This window comes from Dendropsophus ebraccatus, chromosome 7 (assembly GCF_027789765.1).
Source record: "Dendropsophus ebraccatus isolate aDenEbr1 chromosome 7, aDenEbr1.pat, whole genome shotgun sequence".
In the NCBI taxonomy this organism is placed as follows: Eukaryota; Metazoa; Chordata; class Amphibia; order Anura; family Hylidae; genus Dendropsophus; species Dendropsophus ebraccatus.
This window is the reverse complement of record NC_091460.1, coordinates 65,489,580-65,512,032: the sequence shown is the minus strand read 5'-3', so window position 1 is coordinate 65,512,032 and position 22,453 is coordinate 65,489,580. Positions and strand designations below refer to the sequence as shown.

The window sequence follows — 22,453 nt, the reverse complement described above, 5'->3', positions numbered from 1 at the left end:
TTATTTTTTTCACTTAATAACGTCCGTTGTAACACCAACAGTTATTAAATGAAAAAATACATTGCATTTATTGTAATGGAATCCCGGCCGGAGTGTATACACTCCAGCCGGGATTCCTTGCGGCCGCACAAAAAACTGACATGTCAGTTTTGTGTGGCTGCTATTTATTAAATAACAGCCGCACAAGACTCACAGAGCAGTCAAGGTAAAGTGCGGCTCTGGACGCACTTTGCATTGTCTGCTATGGTTAATTGGAATATGTTCCGTAAACAGCTGGAACCATGAGCCCATTTTTTCCCCAACACTGTGTGGCAATGCACAAGAAACAGGTGTATGGTTTCAGCTGCATTTGGAATCCATTCCGAACACAAATGTGGAAACACAGAGACTCACGAAAGAAACACGTATCTGAATCTGAATGCGTATTGCTTTTCTTCTCTCCTTTTTTTAGATCTGTTTAGTAAACCTTAAAAGGGTTATCCAGGATTAGAAAAAGCACAACTACTTTCATGCAAAAACAGCATCACCCGTGTCCTCAGGTTGTGTGTGGTATTACAATTCGGCTCCTTTCACTTCAATGCGACCACACCCAAACTGGAGACAGGACAGGAAAGTTGTTTTTCTAACCGTAACTCATTTCTAATTCCAGTGGCTGATATAACTAGCTCTAGATCTACTTATTTTCACATCCAGAAGACATTTATGAGCCCATATAATATTTGCATGCAATGCACAACCATACAATATAGTTCCTTCTCTTTGAACTTAATGGCGCTTGAGTGTTTTCCTTGGCAGTCATCTGGGCTGTATGAAGCCCCCTTGTGCTGGTGTCAGGTATAGATTTCCTTTCCTACACAGCCCAATTATTCATTGCGGTTAATTACAGCTTTCTGGCTTCAATTCAATTCAATTCAAGGAAATCAACATCAACAAAGAGCAATGCTGTCAATATGCCTGGCAGCCGAAACAGACCACATAATTTGGAGAGGCACATACTGACAGCAATGAGAGCCCGGCTTCTCCTACATCTCAGAGGCTTCTAATCTTCTACAAATGATCAGAAGGAATTGGGTTCATACTTATCACAGACAGAACAGTGATGACAGCGGTCAGGCTTCACAAGCTGGCATCTGTCACAGTATCTGATAGCTGAGGAAAAAAAAGCCGGGGTTAATGCTCATTTTGGCAACAAATGCAGTCTACAGATTTCAAAGTTTTAAGGAGATTCGGTGACTGTCTAGGATCTTATTATATCCCCACTATCTTTGTTCCGACAAAGGCTATGAGAGTCTCATAACAAAGTAACTGACAAAGCAAATATCTTACAATTTCCAGCACATTGTTACACTATACAACGGATATTAAAGGCACTGAAACTGGAAAAGGGGCATTTGCCCTGAAAGAGAGAAGCTGAATAAAAATTTTGTTATAAGAAACTTTATATAAACTTGCTAACAACAGAATTACCTGATATATTGTTGGATAGGCAAGGATTGCTGGGTCTCTTTCAATGTAATCATAAGAAAATTATCATCAGATAACTATGATATATGGGAGTAAGGGGTCTTTAAACCCTTAAAAACCGGGCTAATTTTCGTTTTTGCGTTTTCGTTTTTTCCTCCTTGTGTATATAAGGCCATAGCAGTTGCATTTTTACACCTACGGACCCACATGAGCCCTTATTTTTTGCGTCACTAATTGTACTTTGCAATGACAGGCTGAATTTTTGCATAAAATATGCTGCGAAACCAGAAAAAAATTATATGCGCGGGGAAATTGAAAAAAAAGAACCTAATTCTTTTTCTGTGGGAGGGCTTTGTTCTTACGCCGTGTGTCCTATGGAAAAACTGACATGTTATATATGTTCCTCAAGTCGGTACAATTAAAACGATATGTAACTTGTATAACTTTTATATTAATTGATGGTTTGTAAAAATTAAAACCTTTTACAGAAAATAAATGTTCCTTAAAATTGCTCTAAAAATCATTGTTAATCATTGTTAATCACTAATCATTTGCTGTAATTCTACATTTGTTCGCTGTAGTTCCCCATTTGTTCACTAATCGTTTAGTGTAATTGCACATCGTTCCTTCTTTTGCTGGGATCAGATGGAAAAAACAATCATTGTAACAATCGTAACTAACGGCTATAGTTCTGTGTAATATGGTGAACGATTTCAGGTTAACGATAATCTTGTTTACAATCGTTTATCCCTAATCGTTAAAAATCGCTTCATCTTTTGGTGCATTTACATGTAACGATAATTGGCCCGATCGTACGATTAACGATGTCGGAGTAACGATTTTTTTTTTCATAATGAGCAGCGTTTAGACAGTACGATATATCGTACGGAAAATTCGTTTTGCGATCGATTTGCGAACGCTTAAGCCTATCTCACACATTGGTTAAATCGGCGAACGACTGTTCACACGGAACGATTTGCGAATTTTTTGCGAACGACGAACGACGATTTGATAACATGTTGAAAGATCAAAATGAGCGATGTATCGTTTGTCGTTTGATCGTTCGCTGCGTTTACACGTACGATTATCGTTCGAATTCGATCATCGTTATCGCTCAAATTCGTACGATAATCGTTACGTGTAAACGCACCATCAGGGTCCTTTTACACAGAAAGATTATCTGACAGATTATCTGCCAAAGATTTGAAGCCAAAGCCAGGAATGAATTTAAAAAGAGGTGAAATCTCAGGCTTTCCTTTATGACCTGATCTCTGTTTATAGTGTGTTCCTGGCTTTGGCTTCAAATCATTGGCAGATAATCTGTCAGATAATCTTTCAGTGTAAATGGACCCTAATAGGGCACTATTCCACGGGATGATTATTGTGTGGAAAATCGTTATATCACTTGAATTTAAACGATAATCGTCCTGTGTAATTGCGGCAATGATTGAGAAATTGTTTGTGTGTCGTTGAGCGATGATTTTGATCTGACCCTAATGGTGCGTTTACATAGACAGATTATCTGACAGATTATTGAAACCAAACCCAGGAACAGACCCTAAACAGGGAACATGTAATCAAGGAAAGACTGAGATTTCTTCTCTTTTCAAATCCATTCCTGGCTTTGGCTTCATAAATCTGTCAGATAAATCTGCCTGTGTAAAAGCACCATAAAATCATTGCTAATTGTTCACTAATCATTCGCTGTAATTCCGCATTCAATCACTAATCGTTCAGTGTAATTGCACATCGTTCACTCTCTGGGATCAGATGGAGAAAACGAACGTTGTAGTGATCGTAACTAATGACTGTTGTTCTGTGTAATATGGTGAACAATTCCAGGTTAAAGATAACCAATCGTTTATCGGTAATCGTCTTCATCTTATAGGACCCTTAGGGGCCTATTCCACAGAGCGAAAATCGGCTGAATCGGCCCAATTCAGCCAATTATCGCTCTGTGGAATAGAGAAAACGATCAGCCGATGATTGTGTCATCAGCTGATCGTTTATTTAGGTTCAAACCTAAAATCATCGGTCGCGTCGCTACGTGGAATATCGGTCCCGCGACTCAGCAGCTTCGGAGCGGCCTGTCTAAGCTGACAGACCGCTCAGCCAATCACTGACCAGGACCGCTGTGGCCAGTGATTGGCTGAGCGTTCTGTCAGTTCAGACAGAAGCTGCAGTGGCGTGGGACCGGGAGAAGGAGAAGACCTGCGCCTGGACAGGTAAAGTATGAAACAAGGGCTGCAAGGACATCGGTAACGATGACCCTGCAGCCCTCGCTAAACGATTGTCGGGCCGTGGAATAGGCCCAGTAAACGAGCGCCGATCTAGCAGATCGGCACTCGTTTACAACATTGATCGGGCCCTGCTCGGCCCGTGGAATACCACCCTTAGTGTTCTAACTCTTGTCTTTATTTTCATTAGCTAATGCAACTATTTTATCAGGCTGCCAAAGAGTGACAAACCTTTTTTCTGTGTCAAGATTTTCATCCAGATTTCCGGCATGGAAAATCTGTCCTGTTGTACGGGGATACACAAATGGCATTGCTGTAGAGCTGTATCAGCTGCCCATAAGTCTTCTTGAAACATGGATAAAGCTTAGCATATTTCTCCCATTGCACACAGACTGCTAAAACACCTATAAAGTGTGAGGCACTCTCTAATACAGACGCCGGTGACATTGGGAAGGAAGTTATTAAAACTGTTAAACAGTGTAGCTTTTATATAGCACCAGACATGGTAGGAGAGAATATACAGCTAGGAAGAAATGCATAATGCCAATGTATTAATACAAAAAACTAAAAGGGACAGACGGATTTATAAGAAAAAAAAGGGACAAATGACAGAGGCTCAGCATACCTCCTGACATTGTCCTGGTATATACTGGAAGGTCCTTGGCCAGTCTTCTAAGGACATCTTGCTGGGACTCTCCTCTAGGTTCTCTTTCTATAAGCTCTTTGTCAGCATAAGATAGATGAAACTAGGAGACACAAATTGATAACATACCTACAAATTATACATTGTATATTTTATATCAACTAATTATACAGCATTCAATATAAAATATAGAAATTTTACAGGTTGGTACTAAATCCATAGTGTGAGACAGCAACCAGGCAACACAATTGCTCATTGGTTAGTGCTGTTGCCTTGGGGTCTTTGCTTCAAATGCCCTTACCCCCATGGGCTGTGTAATAAATAGGCTTATCGGGCAGGGGTTGGGCTTCAGCTGTCAGGGAATGATGGTAGTTGTAGCGTTGCACCGACTGGAGAGCTACACAGTAGGGAACACTGTTCTAGACAACAAATATCGACCTCCAGAAATAAAATGGATGTTTGGTAACAACTGAGTGTACAGGTCAAAAGTCCCATCTTGTCCCCGTCATAACACTGTGATGTTAACATCTCATCTGCTTACGTCACTAACAGTCACAAAAACTCTTATTATAGAGGTCAATACCAACAAACTGTTATTAAATACATTGCGCTCATTCACTACACAAATACATCAATCATTCCAGCTATTTGTGTAATTCACTATGGCACATGGATGGTAACGTTTGTCTTCCCTCTGGCTGATAAATCCAGCAGAAAGTGAAGACTTGGAAGCTCAGCGGTTTCCGTTTCTGGCATCTGATTTCCATTTAGCAGGCAGAGTAAATATTTAATGCTGCATGAGCATTACTAGACATCTATTTAATTCAGTAGGGGGGAATTACATCAAATACCAGTCCTCACAGACATCCATATTTCGTACAGTGCTCACAAGTAAATAAAGTTGTGGGGCATTGCTTAAAAAATCCACCAAATACTACAGGCCTATTAAGAACTCAAATGCTGTGTTTGAGGCTGTAGACTAACAGTAAAACCTGATCTCATGTATAACATGTTAGATGGTGGGAGGGAGGACTGTGAACCAGGCCAACCGAGGCGATATGTCAACAAGTGATCTATAGCTTTCAAACTAATTCTATTATGAATGGTCAGCCACATGCGAACACAGCCTTAAAGGGGTATTCCCATCTCAACCAACTAATGTTGTTAAACTTGTAGGATTTGTCAAAGTTTTATGTTTTAGATTTATGAAAATACATTAATTCAGCAAACTTGCCTCCTTCTCCTGATATGCTGCCCCTTTAAGGTTATGTTTACATTTAGCGGATTTCTTACACAAATTTCTACTACTGTTCCATAGATCGGGATACCCTTGGCTCCTCTGCCTGTAATAGCCAACTTGCTTTCAGAAGTCAGCCTTTATAAAATAATTTTATTTAATTCTTTATTATATCATCATGATATCATTATAATTTATTTGTACAGGAAATGGTAATTTCCCCATACAACACTGTAAGTAAGGTGGTCAAACTATACCAGAGATTTACCAATCCCGACAGTCAGGAAATCAATGGGTCTAAAATGTTTTACTGAAAACTTTTTGGTGTCCTTCGATCAAATCCAACCATATACCAAACATACATAGAGATTGTATGTTCTGCCCATGCTTGTGTTGGTTTTCTCTTAAATGTCAAAAACATATAGTTTACCAAGCTTCTTATGGAATGGGTCCTAGTGTGTATGTGTTAGATAGGGAATTAGATTGTGAGCCCCACAGGGAACAGGGACTGACATGAATAGTGGCAATCTCCATGCCATGCTAAAGAATATATTGGTGCTATAACAGTAGTGGGAAATCACAGAAGACCAGCGGGCAGATATGGGCTTTGGTCCATATGTTTTGTTGTTTATAAAAATGAAAAATGTTTAATAAAAACTATCTGATTTAAAAAAAAAAACAACAACAACAAATAGTGGGAAATAAAACTACATTTTTGGTTTGTTTTCTGTTGATATCTATATTAGCTCTTTCCGGGGCCTATAACATATATTAGATATGTCAATTTATTATTCAATTAGAGGGACATTTATTAAAATATTTTTGTTTAAAAAAAAGGAATTATAATACATCCCATAGCTTTGCTATGATTTATGACTTCTTACTCCTTTGGGTTTCAATTTTAAGCCACAAAATGGAACAAAATATGGCACAAATCAGATGAAGATTATATTTTCTTGATTGAGAAGGGTCTTGGCACATTTGTATCCATGGATACCTAAACTTCCGGCCACAGAGAGGAATTTGCCACTCATAGGGTCAGCTACACTTCTTTAGGGTATGTTCACACAACCTTTTTTGGGGCGGAAATACGGCTGCATTTTCATAATTGCTGATGTAAATAATGATCATGATCATTATTTATGGCCGTAATTATTAAAATACGGCTGTAATTTTCCTTATAAAATGTGTGAGCATACCCTTAAAATGGTTGTTATAAGGGAAGACTTAGAACTTAGTATAAAAAAATTAATATGAATAAAAATGCCAATCAGCACAATCCTTTAACATGATTTATTTTATTCCTTTATATAGTTATTTCATATTCGGCAGCACTGTACGGAGCTTTTCATCACTTACATCTGTCCATGTTCCCATTGGGGCTCACAATCTAAATTCAATTTATCCGTCCACTATGCTTTAGAGTAATAGTATTTCCCCATGTTTTATTTATTTCCTTTAGTCCTTTAGTGGTCATCACTACACAGCATTTTCTCCATCTCTCTATTCATATTAGTGCATATGCACCGGGTCACTTGGGATTGGCATCATGTGACCATATGTACGTGTCACAGGGGCCGGGGTGAGCTTGTCCTTGCTCTATACACCACATTAACACGCAGGTGATTATTATTATCTTCTACAACAGGGGTGGGGAACCTTTTCCATGTCGAGGGCCGGTCGGGCATTAATAAAATCATTCGAGGGCCGCATACTGTGCGCGGCAGTTAGTAGCGTGGGTTTGCAGCACATGGGGCAAGGCAAAGTATTGTTCCCCCAGTGCCCCTGCTATTGTAGTTAACCCCCAGTGATGCCCCTTGTAGTCTAGTTAACCCCCAAGTCATGTCCCTGGTAGCCTAGTTAACCCCCCCAGTGATGCCTCTGGTAGCCTAGTTAACCCCCATCAGGCATGTCCCTTGTAGCCTAGTTATCACCCCCATCAGTCTTGTCCCTGGTAGCCTAGTTATCACCCCCATCAGGCATGTCTCTGGTAGCCTAGTTATCCCCCCCATCAGGCATGTCCCTTGTAGCCTAGTTATCACCCCCATCAGGCATGTCTCTGGTAGCCTAGTTATAACCCCCATCAGGCATGTCTCTGGTAGCCTAGTTATCCCCCCCATCAGGCATGTTCCTGGTAGCCTAGTTATCACCCCCATCAGGCATGTCTCTGGTAGCCTAGTTATCACCCCCATCAGGCATGTCCCTGGTAGCCTAGTTATCCCCCCCATCAGGCATGTCCCTGGTAGCCTAGTTATCACCCCCATCAGGCATGTTCCTGGTAGCCTAGTTATCACCCCCATCAGGCATGTCTCTGGTAGCCAGTTATCACCCCCATCAGGCATGTCCCTTGTAGCCTAGTTATCACCCCCATCAGGCATGTCCCTGGTAGCCTAGTTATCACCCCCATCAGGCATGTCCCTGGTAGCCTAGTTATCCCCCCCATCAGGCATGTCCCTGGTAGCCTAGTTATCACCCCCATCAGGCATGTCCCTTGTAGCCTAGTTATCCCCCCATCAGGCATGTCCCTGGTAGCCTAGTTATCCCCCCCATCAGGCATGTCCCTGGTAGCCTAGTTATCACCCCCATCAGGCATGTCCCTGGTAGCCTAGTTATCACCCCCATCAGGCATGTCTCTGGCAGCCTAGTTATCACCCCCATCAGTCTTGTCCCTGGCAGCCTAGTTATCACCCCCATCAGGCATGTCCCTGGCAGCCTAGTTAACCCCCAAATAAAAAAAAAATAAACATCCCTCTCACCTTACCTCCGTTCCCACGCTGTCCAGGTCCTCTTGTCTCCCAGGTCCTCTGTGCCGGTCTTCTCCTGCAGGCGGCGCGCGATGAAATGACATCATCGCGCGGCCCGCAGGAGACTGAAGACACGCGCCGCTCTAGTGGGGAAGAAGCCGGCATAGACAGCATCCTCCTGTGTCCGCCAGCTGTCACAGACACCGGAGGATGCTGTGTATGCCGGCTTCTTCCTCCTCCAGAGCGGCGCGCATCACAGGGGAGCTGCGGAGGTTCCCCACCCCTGTTCTACAATCTCATGATTGGATGCGATTGCCCACTTTTCTTTATGGGAAAGGATCAATTACTGAGCCCTCTAAAGTGACATCAACTGCCCCGAGAAGGGTGTTTGCTGAAATGTGCATCGCGCCATGTGCCACTGTGGGTTACTGGACCTTGTTGCTTAGGGGTAATGTGAAATGCTATTTTTAACTTTTGTTTGGATCTGCATATACCTCTTCTTGTATATTAATCAGGTATTGGTACCTTATATAGTTCTATCTGTGGACTAAACTTGGAGTCTGCTATGAATGTTTGGTGTTTTGTATGATAATGATTTGGGTGAACTTCAAGCATGCCTATGGCTGTACTCATGTATTCCAGGCAGCCTTAGGGCTTTATAAAAGTTCAGCAGCCACCGCTGATCAAACGCTGCACGCTCAGGTTTGGACGAACTCAAGCATGCTCGAAGTTTGCTCAACTCTAATAATAATCCTGTTTCTGCCTCCTTAGTGGCCAGTGGTATCAGTTGAACTGATTCATCTCCTTTTTAAACAGGTTTATTGTTTTATTAATTTCTGGGTATTATAAAGAATTTTTATATATTATATTGGCTTAAGCATATAGTTTTTTTTGTAGGTTATAGCTCTAATCTACAAACCTTTGGTCGCTATTTATCTCTACTATTATTATTACTATTACTTTTATATAGGTGTGTTGGTGTTAGTGTCAGAACTCACTAAGGGTCCTTTTACACAGAGAGATTTATCTGACAGAGATTTTTGCAGCCAAAGCCAGGAACAGACTTTAAACAGGGAACAGGTCACAAAGGAAAGACTGAGATTTCTCCTCTTTTCAAATCCATTTCTGGCTTTGGCTTAAAAAATCTGTCGCTCTATGGCCGGGCAGATTCCGCCGTAAGAATTGACACGTCAGTTCTTTCGGTGGATGGTGGTATCCGCCCGACCATAGAATGGTGTCTATGGCACGGGGGCGGAGCCGCGCACCACCGCGAGTGGGTACGAGCAACGGAATCCGCCGGAACTTATCCGCACGGATACTGTAGTGTGAACCCACCCTGATGCTGGAAAACCCCTTTAATCCTCCTTTAGGGTTTGTTCACACGTACAGATTTGCAGCTGAAATCTCGCTGCGAGTTTTGCAGCAAGATCCGCTACGAGTCAGACCGCTGCAAGTATGTAGTACAGGGACCTGCCAGGACCTTGACTCGTAGCTGAACTTACTGCAAAACTCGCAGCTGATTTCAGCTGAGAGTCTGTACATGTAAACAGACACTTAAGCCATCAGCAGATGCCAGTGAAAGTGTTTAAGTAGTCCTATTTCACCAGAATCTATTGTATATTGCTGCCCTGTGTTCTGACAACATGGCTTGCTTCAGTCTCCTGATTGTGTACCTTTTCTCCTGACTGTTACTGACCTCAGCTTGTTGTACATTTATTCCTAGGATTCTGACTTGGTACAGATTTGACCTCCTGGTTGTGACCTTTGGCACGTTGACCTGACTATTCTTTTGGCTTGTGATTTGTGGCATTTACGTCACCGCTAGTTACCGACATGGACCTCTGACCATTCTCTCTCACTTGACGGCCCAGGCCTCTAGCAACAATGGGACCTTCTCTCAGTTGAGGTCTGCCAACTGCCACATCCAAGTAGGTAGGGAGAGTGGGCTGGTTAGGGCTTAAGGGTACAAACCCACTTGACGTATTTGCTGCGTGAATCAGTCTTAAAAATAAGCAGGCAAAACGCAGGTTGGCTTTATACAATTGTTCTGCGTTAAAATACGCAATTGCGTATTTTTGAAGCGTGAAGCTACATGCGTTTTTCGCACAGGCTGTTAACAACTGATGCTTTGCTAACAACAAGCTTCATGCTTCAAAAATACGCAATTGCGTATTTTAACGCAGAACAATTGTATAAAGCCAACCTGCGTTTTGCCTGCTTATTTTTAAGACTAATTCACGCAGCAAATACGTCAAGTGGGTTTGTACCTTAAAGGGGTTATCCAGTACTACAAAAACATGGCCACTTTCCTCCTACTGTTGTTTCCAGTTTGGTTGGGGTTTTGAAACTCAGTTCCATTGAAGTAAATGGAGCTTAATTGCAAACCACACCTGAACTGGAGACAGGGAAAAGTAGCCATGTTTTTGAAGCGTTGGATAACCCCTTTAAGCCCTAACCAGCCCACTCTCCCTACCTACTTGGATGTGGCAGTTGGCAGACCTCAACTGAGAGAAGGTCCCATTGCTGCTAGAGGCCTGGGCCCTACGGATGTAACATCTACTTTATTGTGTACCCAAAGGAAAGGTGGATCTTAATGATCCCCCCGCTCAGGATATAAATAAACATTCCCATTAACAATTCCTCATTAGGTGACCTCTTATACGCAGAATCCTGTCAATCTTGAGCGGTGACACAGAAAAATAATCAGTAAAGCCAGCGCAGTTTGTTATTTACAAGCGAAACAGCTGAGCAATCCTTTCTTCCTACATCAAAGGGAACAGATATTGAATAAATTGCCTCTGGAAAGAGCTTACATAGAGCGTACAAACAGCGACAGTATTTAGACAAACAATCCCGGATTCTGTAAAATTTCTTCATCAGACAAGCCAAAGCATGGTAACAGTCGAACATCAGGCCAAGTTCTGACAAAGAAAATACTAAACCTAAATTATTTTTAGAAACGGAAAAAAAAGGATTGAACACAGAAAAAAGTGCTGTTCTCTAAACATCTACAAAGTGTTATATGGTGTAAGTCTAATCCTCCAGCATCCGCTATATAAAGAAATAAAGTAGGCTGTACAGAAAATGCCTTGCACTGTGCACAGCTGAGCAAGGGCATGTCACCACTGAAACCAACCAAACATAAGCTTTGACCATATTGTCAGCATTGGAGCGCCAGGGGAGTTACCAGGTAAGTAATCAGGTGCTAAGGGTGGACTCAAGCATGTCAATGGCTTTACAGACCATCACAGTGGAACTTGCAATTTTATTGCAGGTCACTATAATGCAGTTTTATATGGGTGTTCCATGTGTCCAGGTGTATAGAAATAAGTAACCAGCCCGAAATTATCACATTTTGAATATATAGCATGTGATAAACCTTTGGATGTAGAGTAAGGGGCCTACAAAAATCGGCAGATTGGGAGCAAAAGAAATATTGACAAAGTGAGAAAAGACCTTACCTCTTTAGTTGGATTCATTGGTAATGTGAAGATTGTCTTCCAGTAAGACCAAACAAACAAGAGAACAAAGAAGTGATACGCTATCAGGCAGAGAACTGGAAAAGAAATTAGAAAATGATTATTATTTTACTTAGATACCCAAGATATATCTGTAAAAACAGGTAAATAAATAAATGTGTTAAATGGATGTACCACCAGGTATTCCTCTTTAACCTGACACAGGGATAGAACGGCGATGTCACGGGGAAGCCGGTGCCGCGGTCAATTTTTTGAACCGCGGCCCGGTTCCCCTGTACGGCGCCGTTCTTTCCATGGTTACCTGATGGTGCTCAAGCACTGGAGGTAGGCTGGCCCACCCCCAGTAGGAGGGAATTCCCTCCCCTCTATTTTCTCCCACTCGGGGCGGGCCATACCTGGTGGTACTTCCTCTTTAAAGAAGTCCAGGATTTTTATTGCCCATATTATGCACACTTATCATCATATATCCTACAGTGCAATTCGTTTTATTCCAGCGCAGCTGCATCCATGCATTTAATTAATGTAATTGGGTCATATGATCACCAGTCTGACCAGTCAGGGTTTAAAGGGGTACTCCAGCGAAAAGCTTTTTCCTAGTGATTGAAACACATAACTTTGTAATATGTTTCAATGACCTATCTGCCTTCCTTCCCTATCTTTCCCCCCGCCCCCCTCAACCCCCCACCAGGAAGTGAAGTAAACTCATTCTTACCTAATGACTGTTGACCCCAGCCATCTTGTGACAATGACATCATCAAGAGGGAGGCGGGTCTAAGCCCTGTTAGGCCAGCCTCCCTTTGTCAGATGACTCAGGTTGCTCAGCTCTGATTGGCTGAGCAAGATGTAACTATCTAACAGTTTTACAGAGTTAGTTAGACATCACAGGAGACAAAGTGCATCATGGAAAACCCCAAACCAGGAAGCTGTGCCTATGAGGATGATGTCATTGTCACAAAATGGCTTCCACAGATCAGCCTGGGGTTGACAGTCACTACGTAAGAATGAGTTTACTTCACTTCCTGGTGGGGGATTGAGGGGGAAAAAGATAGGGAAGGGGAGCAGATAGGTGATTGAAGCATATTGTAATGTTTCTAATACTGGGAAAAAAGGTTTTCGCTGGAGTACCCCTTTAATGTGTCAGAGGAAATGGTCTGTCCAGGGTCAGTATACTTCCTGTAGACTATTATTTGCAGCTTTTGTCTGCATTTTGCTGTAATTTTCAAAAATATGCAAAAAAAGAGCACATGGAGCCTTGACACAGGACTAGCCAGATATCTCTCCGGGAAAGACCCAGCCAAGGGGTAGCTTCTGTACTGAAACCACCAAAACCACCATATTTAGTGGCCCTATAAGTCAATGTAATGACAAGTTAAAAAAAAGAGTCTGTGGCGTCTCATTTAAGAGTCTCAAAACACAGGCCTAGCCAGATATCCCTCCAGGAAGGAACCAGCCAAGGGGTGGCTCCTATAGGGAAACCACCCAAACCACTATATTAACTCCTAGACGACCCTGAGCATACCCGTACGTCCTGGGGCGCCTAGGGGAGTAAAGAGCGGTGCCGCACGGCGGCCCCGCTCTGAACCGCCGCGGTCCCGAGTGCTGCATGTAGCCCGGGACCGCGGCTATTGGCTGGCCCGGTCCGAATACCGTGCCCGCTAAGTAAATATTCAGATGCAGCTGTCAAAGTTGACAGCTGCATCTGAATACTTCATGCAGCCTCATCCTTGGTGTCTAGTGGGGAGATCGCCCCCCGCGGAGAGGTGACCCCTGTGTCCTTACCTGGTCGGGGTCTGCGCCATAATGGCACTGATCCCAGCTCTGCACTTGAATGCTTTCGGCTGCCGATCTCATTGATCTATGCAGTGTGCTTATACTAGAAGTCCCCTTCTAGTATAAGTGTAAAAAAAAAATAAGTGTTGTTATTAGTAAAAAGCCCCCTCCCCTAATAAAAGTTTGAATCACCCCTCTTTTCCCATGTTATAACTAAAAATAAATAAACATGTTTGTTATCGCCCCGTGCCTAATCGCCCCAAATATTAATTTATCACATTCCTGATCTTGCACGATAAATGGCATAAGCGCAAAAAATCCCAAAGTGCAAAAATTGTGCATTTTTGGTCGCATCAAATCCAGAAAAATTGTGAGAAAAAGCGGTCAAAACGTCACATATGCGCAGGGTGCCGATAGAAAGTACACATCATGGCGCAAAAAATGACACATCACACGATGGAGCGAAGGATAAAAGCGCTATAAGCCTGGGAATGGAGCGATTTTAAGGACCATATATTTGTTAACAATGGTTTACATTTTTTAAAAGCCATCAGATAAAATAAAAGTTATACATGTTACATATCGTTCTAATCTTACCGACTTGGGGAACATATATAGCAAGTCAGTTTTACCCCAGGGCAAATGGTGTAAAAACAAAAATCCTCCAAATTAAAAAAAAAAATGTTGTTTTTTTTTTCAATTTCACCACACAAGTGCTATGGCCTTTTAAGCAAAAGGAGGAAAAAATTAAAACGCAAAAATTTAAATTGGCCCGGTCCTCTAAGGGTTAAGTGGCCCTATAAGTCAATGTAATGACAAGGGAAAAAGCAAGGCCAGGTATCCATCCACGAGCAGCTGTTTCAGGGTGTTGCCCCTCATCAGTGTGGAGCAGGATTCTGGCTTGGTGGGAGCAATGCCTAGTAAAGCCACAAGAGAATCAGATTGCTGATCTCAGGGAGACCAGCCAACCGATAACACTGCCGGTTAAAGTGCTTAATGCAGTGAAATCCTAGGTGCATTGTTCCTTGGGAAACATGAATATGCAAAAAAAGAGCCAGTGGATGCTCATTTAAGTGTTTCAAAACACAGGACTAGCCAGATATCCCTCTGGGAAGGACCAGGCCAAGGGGTGGCTCCTGTAGGGAAACTACCAAAACCACCAAAAATTGAAATTGGTCCTCTAAGGGTTAAGTGGCCCTATAAGTCAACGTAATGACAAAGGGAAAACCAAGGCCAGGTATCCATCCACAGACAGCTGTTTTGGGGTGTTGCCCCTCATTAGTGTGGAGCAGGATTCTGGCTAGGTGGCTGGGTCCTTCCCGAGGGGATATAACTGGCTAGTCCTGTGTTTTATGACTCTTAAATGTGGCTCCACAGGCTTTTTTTTGCATATTCATGTCTCCCAGGGAGCAATGCACCTAGGATTTCACTGCATTGAGTGCTTTAACCGGCAGTCATCAGTGTTATCGTTTGGCTAGTCTACCTGATATCAGCGATCTGTTTCTCTTATGGTTTTACTAGGCATTGCTCCCACCTAGCCAGAATCCGGCTCCACACTGATAAGGGGCAACACCCCAAAACAGCTGTCTGTGGATGGATACCTGGCCTTGGTTTTTCCCTTGTCATTACATTGACTTATAGGGCTACTTAATGTGGTGGTTTTGGTGGTTGCCCCACAGGAGCAACCCCTTGGCCTGGTCCTTTCCAAAGGGATATGTGGCTACTCCTGTGTTTTGAGACTCTTAAATGAGGCTCCACAGGCTCTTTTTTGCATATTCATGTTTCCCAGGGAGCAATGCACCTAGGATTTCACTGCATTGAGCGCTTTAACCAGCAGCTGGCAGTGTTTTTGTTTGGCTGGTCTCCCTGAAATCAGCGATCTGTTTTTCTTAAGGGAAAAACCAAGGCCAGGTATCCACAGACAGCTGTTTGTGGGCGTTGCCCCTCATTAGTGTGGGGCAGGATTGTAGCTTGGTGGGGGCTGGGTCCTTCCCGGAGGGATATCTGCCTGTGTTTTGAGACTCTTAAGTGAGGCTCCACAGGCTCTTTTCTGCATATTAATATGTCCCAGGGAGCAATGCACCTAGGATTTCACTGTATTGGGCGCGTAAGCCGGCTGCTAACAGTGTTATCTTTGGGTAGTCTCCCTGAGATAAGTGACCTGTTTCCCATTTTTTCCTAAAATGGCAGTTAAACGGTGGTATTTTACTGAAACTGCACAAATCACAGTAAGGCTATGTATACACTACGTATTAGTCCGGCCGTAGTGCAAACCGCGAATATATGCACGTAGTTTTGAGGTTGATGCGTTCGCTTGAAAGTATACAATATACGGCCGCACAATGCACACTACGTATGAACAAGCTAGAAAGCATAACTGTACTACGGGCGTATTTTTGTACGCATCATACGCATCCGGCCGCATGTCTATTTTTTCCACGGCCGTACTTTCAGCCGCACATGTACGGCTGCGTACGAACTATGGCCGGACTCATACTTAGTGTGAACATAGCCTAAAAATGCATAGCTGTGTAACACAACCTAAAGACTTGAATTGTGATTAAAGGTCAAAACAATTTCTCCTCAAGCTAATATTTCTCTAAAAAATGCACTATGAGTAAGAAAATGCATCAAAACTGCAAATAATGTGAACTTACACCAACCCACTTATGGGTCCTACTTGGTTAGACTCAACCAGCCAGTTGGTTGACTGGATGATGTAATTCGGAACTGCAGTGATGAGACTCCACCCCATCTGTGCAATGCCAGAGGCTTCATGGGAAATGTGGGCAGCATTAGAAAATCACTTCAGTGGGGAAACATGAACCGAGATAGCTGATCCTATGCCTGCCAAATCAGCTAAAACAAGTAAGCATCTATGCATTTTCCTGGAGTGCTTCCTTAAAGGTTATCTGATCAAGATGGATCAGTAAATTTTATTTAAAGATAATGTATAGACTAATGTACATCACAAAAAATGCAAGGGATAAAAATGCCTATAGAAATGAATACTTCAAAGAAAAAAACACCAGAAAAAAAAGACTAGGAAAAATCCCAAGAAGCAGGAAAAAGTGTTGGCAGTCTTTTTAGTGGTGTTTTTTCATCCCCAAAATATGGTGCAAACCTTGTGTCTGAGGGAAGCCTTCCTTAGAGAAGTAGTATCTGATGGGCTTGCTATCAGTCCTCCCTCAGTAAAGAGGTTCTCAAAGAACTACCCTTTCTACTCAGAAACTTTGCCATCAAATCCAGATGTCCCCAGAGGCACCACATAAATGTGCAAAAATTATTATTATTTTATTATTATTATACCAGTGAGAGGTGAAGAGGTGTGAGTTATAAGGCATGGGTTATGAAGAGTGTATAGAGCTGTTATCACTGTGCCATACGACCTTAATCCTCATACAACAATATAATCTTTAATCTGATTATGTCTATAGGCAGCATCATTTCATTTCATAAAATACAGATTGCATGAAAATGAATACTATATCATATCTATATCCAGAGAAAGGCCCAATTTATCTCTGTATCATATCAATTCATTGGATAGAATGGGCAAAACTAATTCAAGTGACAAAGCGTGAGCAAAAAGTCAGAAAAAAAGTAGTAAGCAGATGTTACAAATGCTTTCTATGCAGTAGTCAGACAGACAAGACCCTTCCTGTAGAAACAGTAATAACACAGCATCTGGACACAGAGATTACCGACACAACTAATATGGGCAGACAAGTAATCCATCCAGCAGAGCATTTCATATTGAAGAGAATAAAAAATGGTATTTTAGAAGACAGGAGAAATGCAATGATGACTAAAGGATGACATAAAAGTATTATTCACACAAATGTGGGATACAGGAGTGTATAATTCTTGATCAGAGCGACTATGGAGATCAGGACCCTCCCTGCTGTACTGAGGCCTGGTGCTGTACTGAGGCCTAGTGTCCTAACTCCTGACCTAAATACCCGCCCGATTTTTAGAAGGAAATCAATAGTAACTGAAATTATTGCACATTAGCAGCTAAAAGCCAATAGATAGTGACAAGGAACAAAAACGACAAAAAAATAAAGAATTCATACAGCTAGACACAGAATAAAGGACACAGAATATTTATATACAGAACCAAAGCAAGGGATGAGAGGGGTACAGATGTATCAGCAAGGCAGCGTATTCAGCCTAATACACAGCCTGATGACTTTCTGTAAGCGAACATTGATCTCCTAGATTCTCCTAGAATCGCTTACTGAGCCCATACACTGCCCGATAATCGGCCAGCATAAAAATAAACTCCTAAATGTGTGATGTCACAGGCCATGCAGCCAATCACCGGGACAGTGCCGCAGCGCTGTCTCTGTGACTGCCTGAACGGCCTGTCACTTCAGACACTGCAGGGAGTAGGCCAAAGCTAGCAGGAGGTCTGGACCTAGAGAAATGATCAGCCGACGATTGTTTCATCAGTTGATCATTGGCAATAATCGGTCTAATTGGCCTGATTCAGCCAATTATAGCCCTAAGGGACCAATTACATTTTTAAGATCTCATGTGGGATTATAATTTAGAAGACAAAAGTAAATGAAGAATGAATGTGTATTAGGCCTAGATCCGGGCTTGCTGAAGAGAGAAGGTTCTTTACCCCTGGCCTATAGTAGATCTTACATTTTGTAATGAATGGTTCTGTCTATTGAATATAAAATAAACAGACACGACTGAAAATGAAAGACCTTGGTAAGTTGGCAGATGTAAAACAGAAGATGAAAATTAATGTGGATAAGATGCTATGTAAGAGCATTCTGCTGATGTCAGAGAAAAAATCCCAATGCCTTGTTTTCTAGGAAGATAAACAGCCATTTACATCAACCCTGTAGACAGGTGTCGGGGTAGGACTGGTACTTAGGTATGCCTTGTCAGCAGTATATAGGCACACTGCCCACTTGGTGTGTGGGCCCTGAAAGCTTCAGGAACCAATACAAACATAAACCTAAATCTAGCACACAGGTAAATTGAAAACAATACATTGACTGGGACAGAGATTCATCCCCTGCACATTGATGTCTGAAACAGAGCTATGCCATACCCCATCATTGTACATCTTTGTTTATGATCCATGGAAATCCTAACATAATATTTCATTACAGAAAAATGTTTATCACATACCATTTAATAGATGCATGGATTTGACAAATTTACCTTGGAAAGGGAAGGCCACATCCTATGCTACTGCAGGGGATAGCGCTAAAACCTTATTACCTCACATTTATTCTTCTTGCTGCATGGCTTAAAGTGACACTGTCACCCCCTTTGTGCATTCTGACATCTCTACACAGGTGTAAAGGGTAAATTTAGTTTTCATACCTTATTTCATATCATACATCATACGTGTTTGTTCAAGTAAAAAGTCATCTTTTATCAACTGCAGATTGTGTTAACCCCTTAAGGACCGGGCCTGAAATGGCCTTAAGGACCGGAGCAAATTTTATGAATTTGACCAGTGTCACTTTATTCATTAATAACTTCGGGATGCTTTTACCTATCCGGCTGATTCTGAGATTGTTTTCTCGTGACATATTGTACTTCACATTTCTTGTAAATTGGAGTCTATACTTATAACGAATCTTTATGAAAAAACCCAAAATAGCGTGAAAAATTGTGAAAAAATGCATTTTTCCAACTTTAAAACTTTTCTGCTTATACAGAAAATGGTTATACCACATAAATTATATATTAAATAGCATTAGCAACATGTCTACTTTATGTTGGCGGCATTTATTAAACTATATTTCATTATTTTTAGACAATAGGAAGCTTAAAACATTAGCAGCAAATTTCCAAATTTTCAGTAAAATTTCAAAATCAGATATTTTTAGGGAACTGTTCAGGTTTAAAGTGTATTTGAGGGGACTGTGTGTTAGAAAGCCTCACGAAGCACCCCATTTCAGAAACTGCACCCCCTAAACTCTGCAAAAGCACATCCAGAAAGTGTTTTAACCCTTTAGGGGAGTCACAGAAATAAAAGCTAAGTGTGTAAGAAATTTGAAAATTTTAATTTTCTGTGCAGAGATTTTATTGTAATCCAATATTTTTCATAATTATAAACCTATTACCAGAGAAATGCACCCCAATATTGATTGCCCCGTTTCTGCAGTTTATAGAAATACCCCATATGTGGCCCTATTGCGCTATTTGACGCAACCACAAGCCTCAGATATAAGGGAGCGCCTAGTGAATTTCAATGGCTCCGTTATTTTTGGTCATTTTTGACTGTACCACTTCAGGTTGGCAGAGGCTCTGGGGTGCCAAAACCTAAAAAACACCCCTAAAGGGACACCATTTAGAAAACTACACCCCTCAAGGAATGTAACAAGGGGTGCGGTGAGCATCTGGACCCCACAGGTGCTTCACAGATTTTCCAAACAATATGGCTTGAAAAAAGACTAAAGTATTTTTTACACTAAAATGTTGTTCTAGCCTTCAATTTTTCATTTTCACAAAGGGATAAAAGGAAAAAAAAAAACACAAAACATGTAGCGCAGTTTCTCCCGAGTACGGAAATACCCCACATGTGGACATAAAGTGCCAAGCGGGCGCAGGACGAGCCTCCAAAGGGAAGGAGCGCCAATTGGCTTTTGGAAGCTGGATTTCACTGGAATGGATTTCAAGGGCCATGTCGCATTTACAGAGCCCTCGTGCTGCCAAGACACTGGAAACCCCCCACAAGTGACCCCATTCTGGAAACTACACCCCTCAAGGAATCTAACAAGGGGTGCAGTGAGCATATGGACCCCACTGGTGACGGGCACAAATGTGGAAAAATGTGACGTGAAAGTGAAAATTTTCATTTTTTCACTTTCATGGCACAAATGTGCCCGTCATCCAGGGGTCCATATCCTCACTGCACCCCTTGTTAGATTCCTTGAGGGGTGTAGTTTCCAGAATGGGGTCACTTGTGGGGGGTTTACAGTGTTTTGGCAGCACAAGGGCTCTGTAAATGCGACATGGCGTTCATCATCCATTCTAGCCAAATCCAACCTCTAAAATCCAAATGGCGCTCCTTCCCTTCGGAGGCTTACCCTGCGCCCACATGGCGCTTTATGTCCACATGTGGGGTATTTACGGACTAAGGGGGAATTGCTCTACACATTTTGTGTTTTTTTTTCTCTTTTAACCCCTTGTGAAAATGATAAATTCAAGGCTAGACCAACATTATAGTGTAAAAAATTTAATATTTCATTTTCACGCCACATTGTTCCACATTTGTGCCCGTCACCAGTGGGGTCCATATGCTGACTACACCCCTTGTTACATTCCTTGAGGGGTGTAGTTTCCATAATAGGGTCACTTGTGGGGGGTTTAACTGTCTTGGCAACACAGGGGCCTTTTGAATGCAACATGGCCCCTCGAAATCCATTCCATCCAAATCCAGCCTTCAAAAACCAAATGGCGCACCTTCTTTTTGGAGGCTTACCCTGCACCCGCATGGCGCTTTATGTCCACATGTGGGGTATTTCCGTACTCAGGGGAAATTGCTCTACACATTGTGTTTTTTTTTATCTTTTAACCCCTTGTGAAAATAAAAAAAATCAAGACAAGATCAATGATTTAGAGTAAAAATTAAAAAAAAATTACACTAAATGTTGGTCTAGCCTTGATTTTTTTCCATTTCCACAAGGGGTTAAAAAAGAAAATGAACACAAAACGTGTAGGGTAGTTTCCCCTGAGTACGAAAATACCCCACATGTGGACATAATTTGCCATATGGGCACAGGGCAAGTCACCAAAAGGACAGAGCGCCATTTAGAGGCTGGAATGGGGGATGGAGGCCATGTCGCAATTACAAAGCTCCTGTGCTGCCAGAACAGTAGAAACCCCCGACAAGTGACCCAATTCTGGAAACTACACCCCATAAGGAATCTAACAAGGGGTGCAGTGAGCATATGGACCCCACTAGTGATGGGCACATGTGTAGAACATGTGCCGTGAAAATAAAAAATACCATTTTTTTCATTTTCACGTCCCAAATGTGGCCGTCACCAGGGGGCCATATACCCGCTGCCCCACTTGTTAGATTCCTTATGGGGTGTAGTTTCCAGAATGGGGTCACTTGTGGGGGGTTTCTACTGTCCTGGCCGCACAGAGGCTTTGTAATTGCATCATGGCATTTTCTAATGGGAATGGCGGCCATACCTATTTAGCTGGGGAAAAGGGACAATTCTAATTTATTTGGGGGTATTAGGGCAATTATTAGTTTATAAGGTTGGAAATGACAGGTGTCCATCAAATTCAACCTGTGTTGATCCAGAGGAAGGCAAAAACCCCTCGTGAGGCAGACAACAGTAGCCTCATCACAGGGGAAAAATTCCTTCCCGACTCCATAATGGCGATCAGAATAATCCCTGGATCAACGTGACCCCTGAAATAGGAATAAGGGACGGAATTTAGAATATGTGGAACCCCAGTGACGTGTGGTGCGCCTTGAAGCGATCCTGTATGCAGAGGCCGGGGGGATCAGGACAGGTGTCACACTGGAAAATGGTGTCCTTCCTGATCCCCCTGTTACCCCACACTCTGCACTTCTTCTGGGGTCTCCCTTTCTCCAGTGTGGGGGACGTCACCTGGAAAATGTTGTCCTGGTGCGATCCGGGGTCCTTCATATCCAGAAGCGCTGGGTCCGCTCCATGGCTGCTAAATATTAGGGCGCTATTACTACTTCTGATATGTTCGGATCGTGCCGCAAGCTACAGTAGCTCGGGCAGCGAGGGACCGGAAGAGGGGGTGCTGGTATAAAAGTTATCCCCGTACAGGTGGTGACCTTTATCCAGCAGTGGGAAGATCAGTTCCCGGACGATGTCCCCACTAACTCCGAGGATGGGGGGGGAGGGGGCATC

General features: G+C 42.5%; 1 protein-coding gene across 1 annotated transcript in view; it reads right to left on the bottom strand.

The window, feature by feature from the left end:
• Positions 1-22,453, bottom strand: part of ZDHHC2 (zinc finger DHHC-type palmitoyltransferase 2) — a 97,082-nt gene that overhangs the window by 28,342 nt on the left and 46,287 nt on the right. The window contains exons 3-5 of the mRNA XM_069977673.1: positions 11,787-11,881; positions 4,327-4,447; positions 1,080-1,149 (exon numbers count right to left, since the gene is read on the bottom strand). Coding sequence (XP_069833774.1) covers positions 1,080-1,149; positions 4,327-4,447; positions 11,787-11,881 — 286 coding nt within the window. The remainder of the gene's footprint in view (positions 1-1,079; positions 1,150-4,326; positions 4,448-11,786; positions 11,882-22,453) is intronic.